Source organism: Doryrhamphus excisus, chromosome 12 (assembly GCF_030265055.1).
Source record: "Doryrhamphus excisus isolate RoL2022-K1 chromosome 12, RoL_Dexc_1.0, whole genome shotgun sequence".
NCBI classification, from domain to species: Eukaryota; Metazoa; Chordata; class Actinopteri; order Syngnathiformes; family Syngnathidae; genus Doryrhamphus; species Doryrhamphus excisus.
Window position 1 is genome coordinate 10,511,822 of NC_080477.1, and position 20,539 is coordinate 10,532,360.

Genomic DNA, 20,539 nt, shown 5'->3' on the forward strand with positions numbered 1-20,539 from the left:
ATTTAAAATGTTTAGTTTTCAGCTCCACCTTCATAAAGCCCCATATTCATACTCAACTTTTATCAGTCACCTCCTGGCTATATCTGCTTACAAGACATCAACATAAACGGGTATCCGTTACGGATAATGCCTATTTAAAATACAGTTATCCATATCCGTAAGCAAAATCCTAATTGGATTTGTTTAGTGTTCTGTAATGGTTAGGAACAAAGTTTATTTTAAAAAAAACTCATTGGGTAATATCTTTCACGATCTGTGATTGGCCAGTCACACACGGCGACCGCCCCTGCAGCCAGCAAGTCTGTCTGTATCAAGTGTTGTAGAGTTAAGAACAGGATGAGCAACTCCAATGATCATCCAGTTCCGAGTGAAGTGCGGCATGGAACTGAAAGTCCACCATGATAGAAAGCAAAACAGGTGGGCGGGGCTAGGTGGCTAATACAATAACATGTATTCACTAGCTCTGAACTGAGTATAAAACTGAGACTGTTTTGATAAAATGGATGAATGTTATTTAGGGAACACACTGTACCTATATAAATGGGTATATATAAATAAAACAAAATAATTAAACCAATTGTTCGTTGCTAACTCAAAAGTTTTATTTTTACTCCAGTTTCCTCCCACATTCCAAAAACATGCATGTTAATTGGTCATTTTAAATTGTTCCAAATACATTTACTATGTGTAGTTAATTGATGCAACTGATTTATCTAAAAATGTTCATATATTTTTTTAGATACTGTGTTGCAGGCATGTGTTTGGCAAGCTATGTGGGGCGGGTTGAGCATGACCTGTGAACCAGGAAGTGCGGCGATCTGTGTGTGTGCTGTTGTCACGGTGGCGAGATGGTGGAAAATAAAGTTGACTGGAAGCAGCCGGCAGCCGTGTTCTTTTTCTCTGCCTAAGTCAGGCCGCCCCTTACGACGGTTTGGGGCTGAACACACTGACAGGTAACAACTGTAGTTGATGCAAACACAAAATCAATTGAGTGGAAACTGCCACCGCTTTGCTAGTTAGTGCTTAAACACAATAGGAAGGAACTAGTGTGCCAATTTGGCATAAATAGTTCAGCACAGAGCTGCTACAGTGCCAGTAAATCACAGTAAATAAATACAGTAAATTTATAATAAATAAACAGGCAACATTAGTAGTCCCAAAGTTACGACCTTTGGAAAATCACTAACAAATCTGAAAATGAAATTGCATTGCTCATTTGAATTAAATCAATGACGGTTAAACCTATAGCGCCCCCCTGTGGTATTCATCACAACAACACAAAATGTCGATTCCAATTCAATAATTTGTTGATCAACCAGTATGAAATTTAATCAATAGTGCTGTGAAAACATTCAGTGAATCACAACTGCTAGCCAAAATAGAGATGCCATCACCATCATCAACATCCCACAGTTCCTTGAAACAACAAATGCCACCAAAACAACTTACCACTTGTTTTGTCTCGCGTTGTTTCCAGTTTGGATGAATCATCTGCAGCTTTTATGCGTCCTGAGACGTGCCAGTATGAAGAGCATCATCTGGCCGAGCGAATTGACAGCAACATGTCCGAACATGTCCAAACACCCAACACACCTCCAGTGTCTTTATGCTGCACGGCCACCTGAGGGAGTAAAGGTAGTGGAATATTTACTGCATTGTGCTCATAACTTTAGTCATGGTTGGTTATTGAGGAGTTAAAACTCTTAAAGCAGACTATCGATTATGACATACTGTGTATATGTGTTGCTTTTTTATTTGTAAAAGGTGATTTATAGTGAATTCTATTTACACTTCACCCTGATGTGCCAAAGGCTGGAGTCTGACCAACTGGAACGAGTCTCAACTCGTGATACCCCCAACAGACCCGTTAGGGGAAGGGCGGATCGAGCCAAATGTCGATAATATCGATACCAAAAGCAGTATCCGATCGATACTGACGTGATGAGATCAATATTTTTCACTTTTATTTAGTACTGGTATTTTCATTAAGGATGTTCATGACAGCTTGCAGTGTGATAATTAAGGCTGTCAATCGAAAATATGTCATCATCACATTTTGTCCATAGTTAACTCAGAATTAATCACAGATAAAAATATTATAATAATAATAATTAATACTATTTTATGTAAAACATCAATTTCGGAAATATGGGCTGTTATTATTCATTTTCTACCGCTTATCCTCACGAGGGTCGCAGGGGGTGCTGGAGCCTATCCCAGCTGTCTTCGGGCGAGAGGCGGGGTACACCCTGGACTGGTCGCCAGCCAATCACAGGGCACATATAGACAAACAACCATTCACACTCACATTCATACCTATGGACAATTTGGAGTCACCAATTAACCTAACATGATTTTGGAATGTGGGAGAAAACTGGAGTACCCGGAGAAAACCCACGCATGCACGGGGAGAACATGCAAACTCCACACAGAAATGGCTGTTATTATAAGAGGCTGTTATTATAAAAAAAAATATGTGTGTATATATATATATATATATATATATATATATATATATATATATATATATATACAGTCACCAAGCATGTTTTTGGAGATCGTATGTTTTAGCATGCACCTTATAATACATACGCTTTATGCATGTGTTAAGTACAGAAATAGAGCCCATAATTGAGACTGCATCTTACAATCCATTGTGAAAAATATTGTTGAAAAATATGGTAAGCTTGTTGATTAAAAAAGAAATCTTTTTGTTTTTTTTCCTGTAATCTTTGTTGTATGATTTATTTTCCTTTTATCGTGAGCACAAATTTAAAGCAAAATGACAAAATCAATCAATGATGAATTTCAAGTGAAAATAATTGGTATCAGTATCAGAATTGGCAATACTTTCCTGTCTTTACTTGGTATCAACCGCTGCAGTATCGCCCACCCCTACTTAAAAGATGCTTTCACCCCTCCAATCCTCTCTTGTGCTCTCTGTGCAGCTTGTAGTCAGATGAAGGTCCGATGCATACATTATAAGCCTATATGACTTCTTGGAATTATTTTTAATAGTTTTCTTTTTAACTCAAATGGCCACCGGTACGGTTGCAGATCTTCAGAAAAAGAAGAGAAAAGACTTCATACCTTACTTTTTGGGTTTTGTCCTGTTTTTGTACTTCACAGTTCATTTAGTATCATTCACAGCAAATACATCTGATTGGAGCAACACCATCAGGGTGCGTCGTGCACTTGGTAAGTTCAATTTACATGTTGGAATTCGATTAGTATCATTTGCTTTCAGTGTAGAGTTTTTTTACCTAACACGTCTGCACAGATTAGGGTAGTGGAATGTGTCTTAGCTATTTAACGCCTCGTTATAAATGTTTCACCTCATTTTGTACTGCAAAGTGTGAGTAATCGATTGTGGCTACCATCCGACAACTGTGACAGTGTTTGCTCCACTAATGTCCACGTCTCATTGGCGTGAAAGGGTGTGTAATTGCCATTAAAGAGTTTGGTTTAGGATTTGACTGTGGCTTTTTTTTGTGTTCGTTATGCTGTTTTAGAGAATGAGACAGAGTGCATCGCACCTCAATCGTCCGAGTTCCCGGAAGGCTTCTTCACCCTGCAGGAGAGGAAGGATGGAGGCCTCGTTATCTACTTTATTCTCATCTTCTACATGCTATTGGCCGTGGCCATTGTTTGTGATGACTACTTCCTGCCATCCTTAGAAATCATCAGTGAACGTAAGTGACACTATATATGTATTGGGACAGTCTGTTTGTTCATTCATCCAGACGGGAATTCATGAGGTCAGAGGTCACTTGTTGGACTCACAATCTATTTTATATCATCCCAAATGTGTTGGGATCTAAGTAGGCTTTTATAGACCTTACTTCATGCAATGGAGACCAATCATGTGGAGACAGAAAAGGACCTTTCCCTAACTGTTCCCACAGATGGAAGCAGACAATTCTCCAAAATATTTTGATAGCTTTAAGAATTAAGGTTAAGGGTGAGCTACAGAGGTCTAGATTAATTAAATGATTAAGCTATTTGGTTAAGCTACTGTGGTTAGCATGCATGCCTCACAGCTTGGAGACCAGAGTTCAATTTCACCCTCGGCCACCTCTGTGTGGAGTTTGCATGTTCTCCCCGTGCATGCGTGGGTTTCCTCCCACAATTCAAAAACATGCTAGGTTAATTGGCGACTCCAAATTGTCCATAGTTATGAATGTGAGTGTGAATGGTTGCTTGTCTATATGTGCCCTGTGATTGGCTGGCGACCAGTCCAGGGTGTACCCCACCTCTCGCCTGAAGACAGCTGGGATAGGCTCCAGCACCCCCCGCAACCCTTGTGAGGATAAATGGTAGAAAATGAATGAAAGCTGTTTGTCAACACATATAATACTAATCTGACTTCCCTACAGGCAGCATGGGTTTCAATTCCCACCCAGTGAATCTGTATAAATAGTTGCCTCTGTGTCTACACGTATCCTATGATTCAGTGGTGGCCAGTCTAGGGTGTAGTCTGCCCTTTGCTTGAAGGCAGCTGGAGTAGGCTCCAAATTCCCTGTGATCCTGAATCCTGCAGAGGATAAATGGTTGAAAATGGATGGATGTTTCTCAATACTTTTGTACTTGCATTTTTGTTGCCCATACTTGGTGGGCGGGTCTGAATGTGTATGTCATGGAAAAAGTGGACATTTCATAATTAATCATGTGTGTATTGTTGATTATGGCAATTAAATCACAGTAGCATATCGTAATAAGTGACCAATTTTACTTGGACTTCATAGGGCATTGAATCATATTTGGTAACTTTAACATTAACATTAACAAATACCTCAAAAGAAGCAAAGATCATGAATTCTGTAATTATTTGGCAATGATGGAATGTTATTACCAGAACATTATGCACTTAGTAGGTACCCAATCAGATAGCGCTGATACCATATGCAGTATGGATAGGGTTTTTTGTTGTTTTTTTAGATCAACAGTAACCAGTGTTATAATATATCATATTTAAATATGTTTTCTTATATGTTCTACTACATTTTCACCCTATAAATTAGTATATGGACAGGGCAGTCAGTAAAATGCAATGACCTACATACCTACCCATATACTTTGTAAAACTTAAACTCAGGTCTTGCAAGGATGTACTTTGTTTTATTATGGTTTTATATTGTTCATCATTATCGTTTTATGTATGTGTGTGTGTCTCAGGCCTGGGACTGTCTCAAGATGTCGCTGGAGCTACATTCATGGCAGCTGGGAGTTCTGCACCTGAGCTGGTAACAGCCTTTCTGGGTAAATACATATTATACTGTATATAAAAATGTACTTTACCGTGATCTTCATTGCCACAACCTAATGATCTGTGACCTTGCTGTCTCAGGTGTATTTGTGACAAAGGGGGACATCGGGGTCAGCACGATAGTGGGCTCAGCTGTCTACAACCTCTTGGGTATCTGCGCTGCATGTGGACTCTTGGCTTCGATGGTATGATCTTGCTACTGTAAAATATCTATATCTTGATACAGTATGTTGTAGACGTGTTGCTTTTGTTTGCTCTTCCAGGCAGGACGTCTCACCTGTTGGCCATTGTTCAGAGACTGCTTGGCGTACGGAATCAGCGTTGCTGCCGTCATTGCCATCATTTCTGATAACAAGGTGTACTGGTGAGGGAACATGACAGTACGTGTTTTTGAGGCGCTCGTAAAACAGTGGATTCCAGCTGTTAATTGTGTCTCATGACAGTGAGAACAACAATCATTCTCAAAATCCATCACAGACATCACTGATGTTTTATGGCAAGGTTAGCGCAGTGTGATAAATGTTTCTTTTATCTTGCCATGTCACATCATAAACAGCTTTCATCCCATTTTATGAGATGTTTTTATATGTATTACCTCTGATTCAAATGATATACTATCATAAACAAAAGTACTAAGAGAGAGCAGGACTTTATCAAGGTTTGTTTCCTGTAAAATCATCTCTTTTAGTTATTATGATTGTAATAATATATTTCTGCTGGTTCTCATGTGAAAAAGTATGATTTATTCCTCACTCAGCATGTATTACGTGTATCGTATTTCTGCTTTTTCCCGACTCTCCTGTCATTGACCGTTTTTTCTGGACCGTACCAGTCAGCATTTGCATTATAAAATAAGGGAAATGTTCCAGGGAAATTCTTATCACTACACTGGAAAAGTCTACTCAGCACACATGCATCTTAATGTGTGTCTTACATACCAGGTATGATGCCGCCTCTCTCCTGCTGGTCTACGGCGTCTACATCATCGTTCTATGCTTTGACCTTCGTATCAGTGAGTTTGTCCTGAGGAAGATCAGTCCTTGTTGTACCTGTCTGGGTAAAGACTCATGGGAGAAGAACGAAACACGACCTCTGATCGGCTGGCACGATGACACTAGCCTGCGAGTCCACAGTCGCTCCAGGACCGACAGTGGGATCTTCCAGGATGATTCAGGATATTCCCATCTCTCCCTCAGCTTGCATGGCCTCAATGAAATTCCTGATGGTAAGATGTCCATCTCCCTAACTTGCAGACACATAAACATACCAGACGTCCACAGCCAACCTTACTCTTGTACTGTACATTGCATTCTCAAAGTGTTGATATTTTATAATAAATGTCAAACTTAAGGGAGTCTGAATAGGTTCTTGTATCCAATCTACCCGCAGAACACAAAAATGTGTTTGCTGTGCCGGAGAGCGACTTGAAAAGGGTCCTCTGGGTGCTGTCTCTACCCATCATCACCTTGCTTTTCCTGACTGTCCCCGACTGCAGAAGACGGTTCTGGAAGCAGTGGTTCGTCATAACCTTCATCATGTCTGCAGTCTGGATCTCAGGTTTCACATACATCCTGGTGTGGATGGTCACTGTTGTTGGTAAGATGCTTTGGTTTGCACTGGTGAGCTTGGCATTGTGGGTGTCACCAGGCGTGAGTTGTGGATCACAGTGCTTGGAACTTGTGAGAAAAATGTCCAAGTAGAATCACATGTTGGTCTGCTGCTCAATTCCTGAGATGCCATGGTCCTGGAAGGATGAGAGGTGGAGGGAGTTATTGCAGCTCCATTGGGCCATGTGCTCACCCAAGCACTGTAGGATTACGGCCCACTACATTCACACACACTCACACACACTCACACACACACACACACTCCCCCGGCAGCAGTCATGTGAGTGTTGGGTGTACGTGTAGAACCCTCCCACGAGTAGCTTTAGTTACAACTGAGAGCAACCTGAGGGGGCCAACTTGACCATGTGACTCTGCTAGTTGTGCTGAAGTATAATGAGATTATTATCCCGTAGTCATCAGTTAAGCTCTCATGTCTAGTGAATGAGTGGACATGAGATCAAGAACAATAACTTCTCTTTGCATCAGCTGTCTAGTGACATCATAATGCACTACGTATGTCTCATTTGTAGCCAGTGGCGGTTCTAGCTTCAACGATGCCCTGCACGGATCGATGTTGTGTCCCCTTCACCCAACTCAAATTCACACTACTAGTTTTACACTACTACCACTCTTTAGTGGTGTCAAATGACGATTGTTGGGATACAATGGAGAGGGTTAGGGTGTTGTTTACAATTGTTTTTTCAACTGCATGAAGTGCTCCAAACTATTGCAAAAGCTCCCCTTAAATTGCATTTTATTTACATACCTATTTCTACGGGCGCCCCAATCGATCTGCCACCAATCGCATCGGCCAATAGCAGTGAAAAGGAAGGTATCGATATCGGCCGATATTTACTTTAAAATGCTTCAGCTCCGCCCCCACTGCAGCATCGAACAATGTCTGCCTATGTAGCACATAGTGTCTGCATGCTCCCAAATCTTTTAGTGCAGGAGGAACTTTTGTTGGGTGCGGGGCTGCGTCGGACCTCAGATGACTTCTGACTTTGTGGTGCCAATGAGGGTGCACACCTCGATTGGACCATGATGACTGTGCATTTGCACCGCACTTGAACGTGTGTTGTGCATATATATATATACACACACACACACACACACACACACACACACACACACATATATATATATATATATATATATATATATATATATATACTGCATACTGGCCAGCGGGATAACCAGTTAGCCTAGAATTCTTTTCTTGTAAACTTAAGGGCTTCATATGAAGTGAGGCGAAAAAGACAAAGAAGCCAAAACTTACCACTTCCACACGGAATAAGAGAAGACCTATCTTTCCCACTTGATCTCATCCACATGTCCATTTCAGCTATAGCATTTTGGCTCGGCTGGCTTGGCAGTCAGTCCAGTACAGCGGTATTTTAATCTAACATTATGTCTTCATGTAACATTACTGACACCTAGTGGCCAGAACACTATATCACTTGAATTTCAATACTTTGACAAATACACCACGAAACAGCTACACATTTCTGAAAAAAAAATATTTGGCAAGGGGACGACTTATGGTGAAAACTTGACTAACCAATTATTGTTACTGTCGCATCATATCCTGTTGTATTAAAAGTCAGTACTTAACATTATCTTTTGAGGCTTAACTGTAGAAAATACATGATTCTTTAAAATATTGTATTGCTATTAATCAGATGTTCTGTTTAAACAGGTGAGACACTTGGCATCCCGGACACAGTGATGGGACTCACTCTACTTGCAGCTGGGACAAGTATTCCTGACACTGTAGCCAGTGTTATAGTGGCCAGGGAAGGTACATATTTTACTTGTTAACCTATAATTAAGTACAATTGCAAAAGATATCAAAATGTGTTAATGCAATCTATCCTCTATCAGGGAAAGCCGATATGGCCATGTCTAACATTGTGGGTTCAAATGTATTCGACATGCTGTGCCTGGGTTTGCCATGGTTCATCAAGACTGCATTTGTGGACACTAACAATCCTGTGGAGGTCAACAGTACTGGACTGGTCTTCGTTTCCTCAACACTCCTCCTTTCAATCGTCTTCCTCTTTGTGGCTGTGCATGTGAATGGGTGGAAACTGGACTGGAAATTGGGGGTTGTTTCCCTCACCTGTTACATTCTTTTTGCTACACTCTCTATCCTGTATGAGCTGGGGATTATTGGGAATAATCCTTTAAGACTGTGCAGTGACTGAGAACTGACCCTCCCCAGAACTACGGCCATGTTTACAAAGACTCTACCGAAATATTTCAGGCATGTTCCCACTTTTGTTCAACCTCACAATTTAAATCTGCTGTGTTATGAAGGACAGGCCGCTCACATCTCAGGAAGAGGTCAACATACCAAAGATGATGTGGTGGTGTGAACTTGAAATCACAAAGGTTATCACACTGCACCACTTTCTCTATTCAAGTCAGCTATGAGATGTATTATTTATATCCTCCAGAATGGGGAAAAAGTTGTGACAGGAGTCAGCACTGAACCCAGAGAGAGAAATAAATAAGTTGACTGGCCTGATTGTGTTTTTTTAAGCAGAAACCAAAGTGTGAAACTGTGATAAAGTTCTTATTGCCTGTGAGGAGGGAAGAACCATAACCACTGAAGCACTAAAGACAAAACTTGCCTTCTTGCTTAAAAAAAAAATTGCATTTTAATGAGCTCAGAAGACCTCAAGAACGACTGAGCTGTGATGCAATTTGGGTCATTAAGTGGATACCACTCCTTTCCATCCTTCTAAGCTAATACAGCTCTGGGAACAGCAAATTGTAGACCAACAATATTCCATCCATCCAATTTCTATATCGCTTATCCTCACGAGGGTTGCGGGCATGCTGGAGCCTATCCCAGCTGTCTTCAGGCGAGAGGTGGCGTACACCCTGGACTGTTCACCAGCCAATCACAGGGCACATATAGACAAACAACCATTCACACTCACATTCATAACTATGGACAATTTGGAGACGCCAATTAACCTAGCATGCATGTTTTTGTGCATGTGTCGATAAGAGGACCGAAACCTGCAGGTTTTCTTTCCAACCAGTTCCTCCAGCAGGTGATTTAATTGACGAGCTCCTTCCCTCAAACCAAATGAGGGTTAATCATTAAAATCACCTGCTTTATTGAACGGCTGGAAAGAAAACCTGCAGTGTCTCGGCTCCTCATGACATGAGTTTGACACCCTTGCTCTACAGAGAGATGTCCAAGCAGAGAATCAAACCCAGGTCTTCCCGATTTCCTGACTGTGTGGCCAACATGCTAACCACTCCTCACCCACCGTACAATCCGCCTTGCAGTGCAGTGACCCCTATATGGCAGTATGAAGCGATAATGTCCCATAGAGGAATAAAACCTTTGTTTTGCTGCACGCTGAATACAGACTTGTATAACCAACAGGTTTAAAAATTAAATGTTTATTTCCTCAAACTGCCAAACAATTTAAAAAAAATTACAAAACAAAAAATGAGCTGTGTAGTATATATTAACAGAAACCAATATGAAAACAGTGGACATGAGGTTAGATGAAGTAATCGTGTTTTTAAAACAAAACTAGAGCTCATTGTGCGAGCCAATTTTTACAAAAAGTCTAGGCATTGCGATCAATACGGACATCCACCTCTCGGCCATTGATCTTGGTTCCATTCATCATCCGGCAGGCTTTCTCTGCACTCTCAGGAGAGTCAAACCTCACTGTTCCGCAGCCCTTTGACTTGCCATTCTCCATCTTGATCTCTGCAAACATTACCTGGCCTTCAGCCAAAAAGGAAGAAGTAACATTTGAGAAAGTATTCATTTTTCATGTTTGCAAAACCATCAATGTACAACTACATGAGATTATTATCTTTGTAATTCACATTATACTGTGTGTGGTATGATTAACTGGATTAGTTTTTTTTTTTTTTTTACGAACATTAGTAAATATTGTAGGGCACATACCGCAGTGACTGAACTTCTCTTTAAGCTTTTGCCATGTAAGATCATACGACAGCTGCAAAGTAGAAACATAGGAGTAGTACTTCCTTAATTATTTTCAGAATGCTGGTTCTAGTTTCATCCATAGAAAACTAGACATGCACAGTAATGTAAATATCTAATTGTTAATACAATATATTGGTCCAATAATAAAGATTATGTATTTTTAAGAACTTTTCCAGGGGTAAGCAATAAACATACCAATTCATGCAACAGAAACACAAACTAACCACACATTTCTAAGGTGACAGGTAGATGACAGCTTGGTTGGTGGCAAACTATCACTACCATCACAGCCAGAACCAAATTACTCAGTCACACTTACATTTCGCACAAATATCTGACAGCCTACTTTGGACCCAGAGCCCCTGTCAGACATGCCTCCACCCATGTGACTCGGACCACCGCCGCCTCCAAAGCCTCCAAAGTTGCGGTTCATGTCCATTCCAGACATGCCCATGCGGTCAAAGCCTGAGCCCATGCGATCCATCCCCATACCACCCATGCCACCACCTACAAATTAAATCAGACAGAAAAGAGCTTATAGAAAGACAGCCAACACCTGAGCGAAATCTAGAATAGGAGGGGCTGATCCAACTCAGTATCAGGTTCCAAAACCAGCGTACTTCATGATACCACCAGCAGAGTTTTCAGACCCATGAAACACATCTCTGCTATAAAGGCAGCAAACTTGGAAAAATATCAGCAAACGTAGCCATTTCCACTAAGCCGTCCTCCTCACTAACTGTGTGCCTCACACACATGGATGGAATTTTATGTTGTATTACGTTGCTCTTGACATTCAAATTTCAATGTTTCAAGGTTAATGCTTTTGATACAGTATACCTGCATTATCACTACATTAATGAAAAACTGTCTAAAAACTATTTTGACTATGACTATGTCGCTTATCGACAATAATTAACGTCTTAACGTCCAGCAAAATTTGCTATCATGACATGCCTACTCACCCATTCCTCCAAATGAATCCCCAAATCCTCGATTCATTGGCATGTCACTGCCAAAATCCATTCCGCCCATTCTTGAACGGTACATATCTTGACAAAGACAAAAAAACAGCTGTTGGTGTTTTTCTTACACTAAAGTGGTTCTTGCTATAGGCCACATACTTAATTGCCCAAGGCAGCATTCTTCAGGGGGCGCCACGGAGGGGGGAATAAAAAAAATATTTTTTAATGCTCAGTGCTCACCAAATCCTGGAGCCAGCACATGCCAGACTGGCGCTCTCTACAGGTGTGATACTCGCGCCCCCAAACATGATAAAATGTTGCCAGGTGATGTGGATGAGCCCAAAGAAGTAGAGCTAAGGGGCGAGCAGCCCTCAGGTTAATTATAAAAGGTAAATATATATCTTAGAACAATGACTGCTCAAATATAAAATATATTTAATTGCTATTTATATAAATATAATTATATTGCAGACCAAGGTACTGCACCATGCTATTTCTTTTTAATTGTGAGTCGATATGAGTTTGTTTAGCCTTGGCTGCTGGTTGGGTGACGGTAGGAGATGATGATAATAGTGTTGTAATTTGTGTCAACCAAACACAAAGTCAAAAGACATAAGGTGCACAATTCAGAAAGACAAAAAAAAATAACGAGCCAAAGTTAACAAGGTATGGCGCTAGAGCATTACTTTACTGTACACCACATTGGAATGTATATGAGCAAATAAGCTAACGATAATTTGCGGCTATAGACTAAATGCTGTTTTCTTGAATGACAGTTTAAATTTTGTAAATGTGGATTTATGTCAAAAATTTAAGGGTCACTTAAGCTTATGAAATAAGCAGATTTCAGTAGTTGGAAAAAGTTTAAGCTTGTTGAGGTGGGGAAAGGGGAGCTGGTAATTTGTGTCTGTGCACTGAAAAATCCTTTTCCCCTTCCATTTGTGTTGTGTTTAATATTTTTTAGTTTATTTTAACATTTTGTAAGCTTTGTGCCAATATATAACATATTTAAATTAAAATAGAATTAAAATAAATCAATTTGTCAATAAAAAACAACATGTCCGAACTTTGGGGTCAGGGGCGCCCCAGCGTCGATCTGCCCAGGGCGTCATTCAATCCAGAACCACCACTTCTTCCAAAGCATCACTAGGAACACTCACCACCTGTTCTACCCATCGGGGCCATTTCTCTTCCTCCAAAGTTACCCATGTTGCCCATATTATCCATCCCTACAAAGCCTCCACCAACACCAATTCCTGTCAGAACCACCAGATAACAAAACATAATCAGTCCAAACAGCAATAGTACACATGAAGGCAAAAAATAAACGTACCCCCTCTGTTCATTCCACCGTAAACTGGAACATCCATTCCTATAAGAAAAGGAGCACATCTGTTCCATTATGGTAACTTACAGTATTGTGCATGTAGCTAAATGATGACTACACTGATCACTGGTACAGTGCTACATGGGGTTGGATGCTTTCAAGATACTTATTCACATCACTAACAGTGCCACACATGGTATTGCAAATCCTGCATATCAATAAAACGGTTTTGATCAGCAAGTAAAGATAAAATAATCTAAAACTATCAGAGGACCTTGCATGACTTTTCCCAAAATATATATTTTTTAACCTCCTGGGCCCATGGAGCCCATGCCTCCTCCGCTGCACAGATGGTTTGCATTAATAGGTTGCCCTCCTGGTCCCAGTCCCATACCAATACCAGACAGACCTCCTGTGGAAAAAAAAGATAAAGATATACTGTATGTCCATCAATGATACTTTGACATGCCCAAAGGAAAGAGGGAGAGAAAGAAGCAATCTTAAATTTGCATTAAAATATATATTTTAAGGGTTTCCCATAATGCATTGTGTCTGAGCAGAAACAGCATTGCAACGCCATCAAACCATTTTCTATGCAGGTTGTCCATTGAAATGCTTTACTTAGACAAAATGTATAATGGGTTTTTCTTTTTCATATTGGTACTTCCAGTTCTGTTTCATTCACAGTGGTACATGGGCTTTCAAGATCTCCTATTTTCTTTGGCTGTGTGGGTTCTTGTTTTTGAGAAGGTAAATGTCTATCCATCCATCCCTGGGTTTTTCCATGCAAACTTGAGTTACATCCAGCAGGTGGATGTCAGCACACTCACGTGGTAATTGAGGTGTTTTATCAACTTGGCGAAAATCATCTGGGGGCAGGGATTTCTCATCCTGTCAAAACAAAGTGATGAATTATGAATTTACATTTTTACATCTACTGTGTGAAAATCCAGTCACTTGATGTACAATCACAACTTACCATTTTAACGTGCATCTGTCTGTCAAACAACATCTGCCCATTCAGCATGGCTGAGTGCAAAGTCAAGGAAAAAGTCCACACAAAATTAAACCTGTATTGATTTTTTCCCTTCTTGCAGTTTTTGTGTTGACACTTTAAGGATACATATGGCCTGCACAGCCTCCAGCGGCTGGTCAAAAGTGACAGTTCCCATCCCACGGCTCTTGCCGTCCTTGTCCTCCTTTATGTCGGCCCGTTTTACCGTACCTGCCATGCTAAACACTTCCTTTAGCTTCTTCCAGCCCACTTTGAAATCAAGCTATAATACAAAAGCACATTTACGTTATTTTGAGTCATTACAAAGCCACCACCATCCCTCATTACTCTATTGGATTAATAAAGTCTGTCCATCTCAATAAGGTTTTAGTTGTCCTCACATTGGCCACAAACACTGTAGAACCCAGTCGACCCGTTTGCAATGCATGCTTGATTTCATGTGGGATGTTGGGATTGTTGGCGATCGAGGGTGGGATATTCAGTCCACCAGGTCCCATGTCATGGCCCCGACCTCCTCCCATGCGCTGTAGCACACGTCGGACGTGTTCTCCATCAGGGTCCTTCAATGGGAAGCACATAAAATATAACTGACCATTTCCAATTGTGCCACAGAGATGTCATCAAGACAGACACATGAATATGTGTTACGACTAAAGGATGATGTAAATTATGTGCTAAATGTAGTCTAAATCTTCACTGACCCCTAAAGACAAGCTTACCTCCTTGATGTTGAGGGGCCTTCCACTCAGGTCATATTTATTCATAGTTTCTATGGCCTTTTTCACAAATTCCTCATCTTTGAATTCCACCACACTAATAAATCAAGACACAGAAGCAGGTTGTTACACCAATTTTTTAAATTACTTCAATGTAATCATTGTAATTTTGAAAAAAGAATCTTACCCACACCCCTAACCATCGGATGTCACAGAGGTTCAGGTTGCACACAAAGTTGCAAAACAAAGGAAAGACAAAAAATTATTAAAAGCACGACACTTTAAATGCACAACATTTTAATTCATTTACTTACTTTACTTACTTTGATTTGGAAATTATTTTTTCAATTTTTGTTCAAGCATATTGCAAACACAATTTAAAGTAATCAATTTATATTTTAGTTGTCATTTTCAAAACATTATTGGTATGGTATTATTTCAAGTAAATAAAAAAATACTAAAGTGAAACATCTGATAATATTCCGTATTTTATGCAATTAAGTGACATTTAATACTAACATGTTTGGTACAAAACGGCAGAATACATCGAACATGTATTTACATTATTTTCATTGAGGCACACTTATACAGATTTTGTATCCATTTTTGCCATTAAAAGTAACATGTGAATAAAAAAATGATACTATATGATCTCATAAGGGCGTTTTGTTCCTTTGATGAGCCATTTTGAGATGTAACGGTCAAACAGGAGACAAATCACACAATCCACATGTCCCTTTGGAAAATAGCCAAACAAACGTTTACACCAATTAAAATGACAACAACAAAAGCAAAAATAGTGTCCTCTTGGAGGAGTTCATAATGCTACTTTCCAAAAATCAACAGGACATCTCCCTTTCAAGTAAATGTCAATCATTATCCAACTATCAGGTTCTAAAAAGCAACCTAGAGTACGTCCAGTTCTAGTAAGAACCAAAGGATCAGAACCTTCAAAAGCACTTGATTAAGGAGAGCCTGCTGAGGGCATTTAAAACCTCGTGCAGCAAGTTGGCCACATCACTTACCCTTGACTTTCCTTCAGCATCCTTAAAGAGCTCCACGTATGTAACCTCACCGACTACATGAGACATACACAGGAAAAAATACCAAAAAAGAACAAAGGAATGTAAATCACCAAGTCATCAGGATGCCGTCGGCCTTGGCAATGCCGCTAAAGCTGGAGATGTCCCGTTAATGATAAACAGTCAGCCCAGAACAACATCCCACCAGATAACACCATGCCTTGCTGGGCAGTGACTGAGACACCCAAAGGCCAAGGCCAGAGAGACACGTAGCTACATTCAACCTGGGAAATTCAAAATACTTCAACATTGAGCAGATGGTCAACAGATTCCATTCATAGCAATTGACATTTATACTGTCTTTCCGGGCCTCTAGAGAGTTTTCAAATAGTTAAGTCAGTTCATTCACATAAACAAGGTTTACTCTGCAACAGATGCAACAAGGTCATACAGTCAAGTCATTCTAGTACACGTTAGGGGTTAGCTAACAAAGTGATATATCATGTCATCCTCCTTTGTCACAGATCATCATATCACCCCACTCTATATTAACTTCCATCCAGAAATATTTAAACTCCATAGCACAGAAGGCTATTTGCCTGCTATTTGGGCACATCCAGAGAAAGATAGGAACTATTACTACTACTACTACTACTACTAGTATTACAAACTTCCATCTGGTAAGGGAAGATCTTCTATAAAGCTGTGGAAGCAAATTTAAGTTGGAAAACGACAAACCCAACTAAAGTCAGACTTACCCTTCTCACGCATGAGATCTTTGATTGCCTGCCATTTCATGTCATAGGGAATGTTGCTGATGAACACCTGGTTCCTATGACCACCTTTCTTTTCACCACTGTGTTTGTCTTTGTAAGGATGGTAGCGGCTTCCTCTTCTACCTCCGGAAATCTTGTCTTTACCGTCATGTTTTTCTTTAGGGGGACTAGATTCCTCAGCCTCTCTAAAGAATAAAAGGAGTACATTTTAGCAAAATATTTTTTCATGAAAATTACAAATGCACATTGTTATATTATATTTTTTTGGTTAATACTTCTCCTGAGGACAAGTGGTATAGAAAATTTGATTGAAGGATGGTTAATAATTTCAAGTGGTCAATTTCACTGGTAAAAAAAATATTGAAAGGCATATTTCCTGTATTACTAAAAAAGGAGGAAGTGACATCACTTCGAGGACCCTTCCACTTGGAAGTTCCAATGGAATACATTCATTTCTGTATTGTTGTGGGGCAGTTTTGGTTGAATTTCTGTTATATACAGTATATATTGTAATATTATGACTACTTGTTGTGTGGAAAGCCATTGCACACAAGCCTGTTCACATTTCCAAAACATAGCCTTAACAGTGTCAGGTTTCAGATTCTTTGTGATTGTATATATTTTGAGTAGGCCTACAGTTGTTTTGATACAGTACATTGGATAAAGAAAAGTTTGGGACTGAATATTTATTACCTTATAAAAAAAATCACAACTTAACTTTGCTCGTATTTGTATTTTATTTAATTGTTTACTGGCAGATTACAGCAGTATGACAAAAACTTTTTATTAAAGGGGACCTATTAGTCTAATTTTTCAACCCATTGTATTGAGTTGTGGTCTCCTATAGAGCAGCTACACACAATAACATGCACAGAAAACGTTTAAGATTTTGCAGAATCTGCACCTATCCCAGCTGTATTTACTTTGATTTGTGCTTCCTGCCAAATTTACTCTGGCCATGCCCACTCCACTGTGATTGGTCACATGCTCCAAGTGCTTCCTAACTGTGAACCATATAAGGAAGTCCGCCCCTCTGTGACACCACAAAGGGGCAGTTTTACCATGCCTTTTGAAACAGCGTTTTGAGCCAAACCAAACGTCTTCCAAGGGCTCACTTCCAAATGCGCACACCTCATTATCTGAAACTTTTAACACGAGAATACTACATTCTAACTACATTTATAGGTCAGAAGCAAAACAGGTCCCCTTTAAGAAGGATTTAGTAGTAGAGCCCGAAAAGGTCGATTTTAGCAAGCTCGAGTGGTGTCATGACGCAAACTGAAGCTATGATCGCGTAATGCCCTGACCATAAGGAGAGAGGCGTCAAAACACATTTGTCATTACTATACAGCTAATTGGTTTTATTACATGAAATTAAACGTTGGATTTGAGAACAAAATAATTTGGGGTCATTCCCCGTTGATCTGTTTTAACCATGCTTTGTGTCACTGACAACAATCCCAACCGCTAGTTTAAGAGTGAATGGAGTAAAAAAATGGCATAAATCACAACATTGTTGTCACATGTATAAAACATGACGAAATAATCACTTGTTTATAAGAGCGTGTACATGACACTGTGCCGAGTACAGCATAATCTCTCTGCTAACAATAGCTAGCATCACAGGGACTCCATTTTAGCTTAGCGTGAAGCGTTTCATACATATGGCGGAAAGCAATATCGACCACTTTTACTCACGTCTTTACGCCATTCGGTGTTTCTGGAGACGGCTCGTTGCTGTCAGATACGATGGGTGCAATGAGCTCCTCTAGCTTCGGCTCTTCTTCAACAGAAAGGATATCTTCCATGTTTGGGTTCGCGTTCCCTGCGAAACACAAGGCACCTTGACGCAGTTTGAAATTACCAGAGGCGACCTGCTCTCATCTCGCGAGATTTGGGGACTGTTCCCAGGCAGAAAGAAGGGATACCGTAAAACACGCTACTGTATGAAAATCCATCAAATTCCTATTTAAAAATATGAAAATACATTTTAAAAGCTCAGTGCATAAGTGCATATAATTGCGATTTCTATACTTAAATGCTGTATTTTCAGAAATGATTATTCATTATATCAGCTAATGTGTTGATGGTGGACTCAAGTGTCTGCCTCCTGGCTCACCATCTTTGCGCTATCCAGCCATTTTCTTTACCTTCACAGCTGGAGCCTACTATGGGTGAGAGGCAGGTTACAACCTGGACTCCTTACTAGTTGATCATACCAATGGTCAATTTAGAGTCTCCAATTAATCTATCATGCACATTTTTGAAGCTGGAGGTCCTGGAGAAAACCCATGCACACACAAAAAGTTTTTTTATGCTGGTCATAAATTGAATAGAGGGCAACATTAGTCTCTGGCAGGTGATTGTTTTACATAATCACTTCAACTTAATTGACAGTACACCACAAAGAAATTCCTTCCCATGCACATTTTCATTCCAGACACTGAGACACGGTTGCCAGGTCCTACCAGAGACACAAGTGACTAGCTTGCTGAAAACAAGCCCAAAACAGCAGGCAACTTGGACATTTGAAAGCATCTTTACAAAAAACGGCAGTCAGTTCTGCAGTCTAGCCACACCATAGTTATCCAAGCAGTATTTATGAATGTTGCACTATGACCCATTGATCATTGCACTAAAATTAATATATCTGCTCCTGCATATGCTCCTGTGCAATACTATGTGTATATTTCGGATATCTTGTATATATCTTGTATATATCTTGTTAAATTGTCTTTTTTACTCTACTTTATATACTTTTTTGGTTTTTAAACTTGACTACTGCACTGAAAAGAGAAGCTCTCCAATTTCGTTGTACATCTTGTATAATGACAATAAAGGCCATTCCATTCCATTCATGCTATAGAACAAAAAGCATAAAATTGCTGTAGTACACAATCAGGAGATCGGAAAGATCTTGGTTCGATTCTTTGCATGGCATCTCTGTGTGTAGTGGGTCCTGAAAAAAAGAGAAATTGACCTTATTAGCCTATATTAACCTATATCAGCAAGCATGCTGATCTGATGATTTGTTACCCGGTGAAATTAATAATTGCTACGGCCCACATACATGCATTGCAAGGCCATTGCTGCTTCATACTCTCTGGGACAGATTAGCACACTGTAAAAGAAAGTGTGATATGGTGCTCATTAGTATTAAAGGGAATACCGTGACCCGACCTTTTGTGCTTGTTGAGATAAAAGTGTAACAATCTTTGTGCTTGTGTCCGAAGGACAGAGAATAATCTTCCATTTCACTTTATGCAACAGGTTTAGATTGCATGTCTGCTCTAACAGTTTGATAATCATACGTGGTTTATACTGTGGCCTCATTAAATTAGCATGCATTACTGATCTTTATGTGAATTGTTATGAAAGCCCTTGACTTTGAAATTGATAGGAAGGCAATCTTTGTCAAAGGTCCTTGTAATATATGGAGAAATACTGTACGCACCATGGACTTTCTTTTCAATTACTTAACTGAATGACATTGACTTAAATGGCTTAAAATATTTATGATACAAAGTGTATGTTGGGAAAGGCAATCATCCTCAGTTTTTTTTTACATTCTTCCTTTTGTTTTGTTGGAGCTCAGTTTACCACTTATTATGGGACCTATGATGCTTTTTCCACTTTTCTGACCTATAAATGTAGTTAGAATGTAGTATTATTGTGTTAAACGATGCCAAAGTTTCAGATAATGACGTTTGCGCATTTGGAAGTGAGCCCTGAAAGAAGTTTGGGATGGCTCAAAATGGTCAGTTTGAAAAGGCGTGGTAAAACCGTTCCTTTGTGACATCATAGAGGGGAAGACTTTGTTATATATAAACTCTTTGCCCAAGCGCTGCTCCTCTGTT

At 39.8% G+C, this 20,539-nt stretch overlaps 2 protein-coding genes across 4 annotated transcripts; one reads left to right on the top strand and one right to left on the bottom strand.

Annotated features, from left to right (window-relative positions):
* The first annotated feature begins 811 nt into the window (after positions 1 to 811).
* On the top strand, positions 812 to 9,400 carry slc24a5 (solute carrier family 24 member 5). Of its 3 annotated transcripts, XM_058089826.1 has the most exons (11): positions 812 to 953; positions 1,478 to 1,635; positions 3,130 to 3,198; positions 3,513 to 3,692; positions 5,176 to 5,259; positions 5,348 to 5,451; positions 5,530 to 5,630; positions 6,208 to 6,491; positions 6,656 to 6,862; positions 8,573 to 8,674; positions 8,758 to 9,400. In XM_058089826.1, exons 4-11 carry the CDS (start codon positions 3,626 to 3,628, stop codon positions 9,078 to 9,080), a joined length of 1,272 nt encoding a protein of 423 aa, XP_057945809.1. In that variant the 5' UTR covers positions 812 to 953; positions 1,478 to 1,635; positions 3,130 to 3,198; positions 3,513 to 3,625; the 3' UTR covers positions 9,081 to 9,400. The 3 variants fall into 3 exon arrangements, with proteins under 3 accessions (XP_057945809.1, XP_057945807.1, XP_057945808.1); XM_058089825.1 differs by lacking the exons at positions 812 to 953; positions 1,478 to 1,635 and adding an exon at positions 3,021 to 3,045; XM_058089824.1 differs by lacking the exons at positions 812 to 953; positions 1,478 to 1,635 and having other exon boundaries at positions 2,773 to 3,198.
* On the bottom strand, positions 9,364 to 18,551 carry myef2 (myelin expression factor 2). The gene is made up of 16 exons (XM_058089828.1): positions 18,381 to 18,551; positions 16,665 to 16,867; positions 15,910 to 15,962; positions 15,072 to 15,079; positions 14,888 to 14,981; positions 14,549 to 14,728; positions 14,277 to 14,430; positions 14,133 to 14,182; positions 13,984 to 14,044; positions 13,464 to 13,565; positions 13,160 to 13,198; positions 12,987 to 13,082; positions 11,827 to 11,913; positions 11,181 to 11,368; positions 10,820 to 10,871; positions 9,364 to 10,633 (listed from the first exon to the last, which is right to left on the bottom strand). The coding sequence occupies exons 1-16, from the start codon at positions 18,488 to 18,490 to the stop codon at positions 10,470 to 10,472; spliced, it is 1,641 nt and encodes a 546-aa protein (XP_057945811.1). The 5' UTR covers positions 18,491 to 18,551; the 3' UTR covers positions 9,364 to 10,469.
* Between the last annotated feature and the right edge of the window lie 1,988 nt (positions 18,552 to 20,539).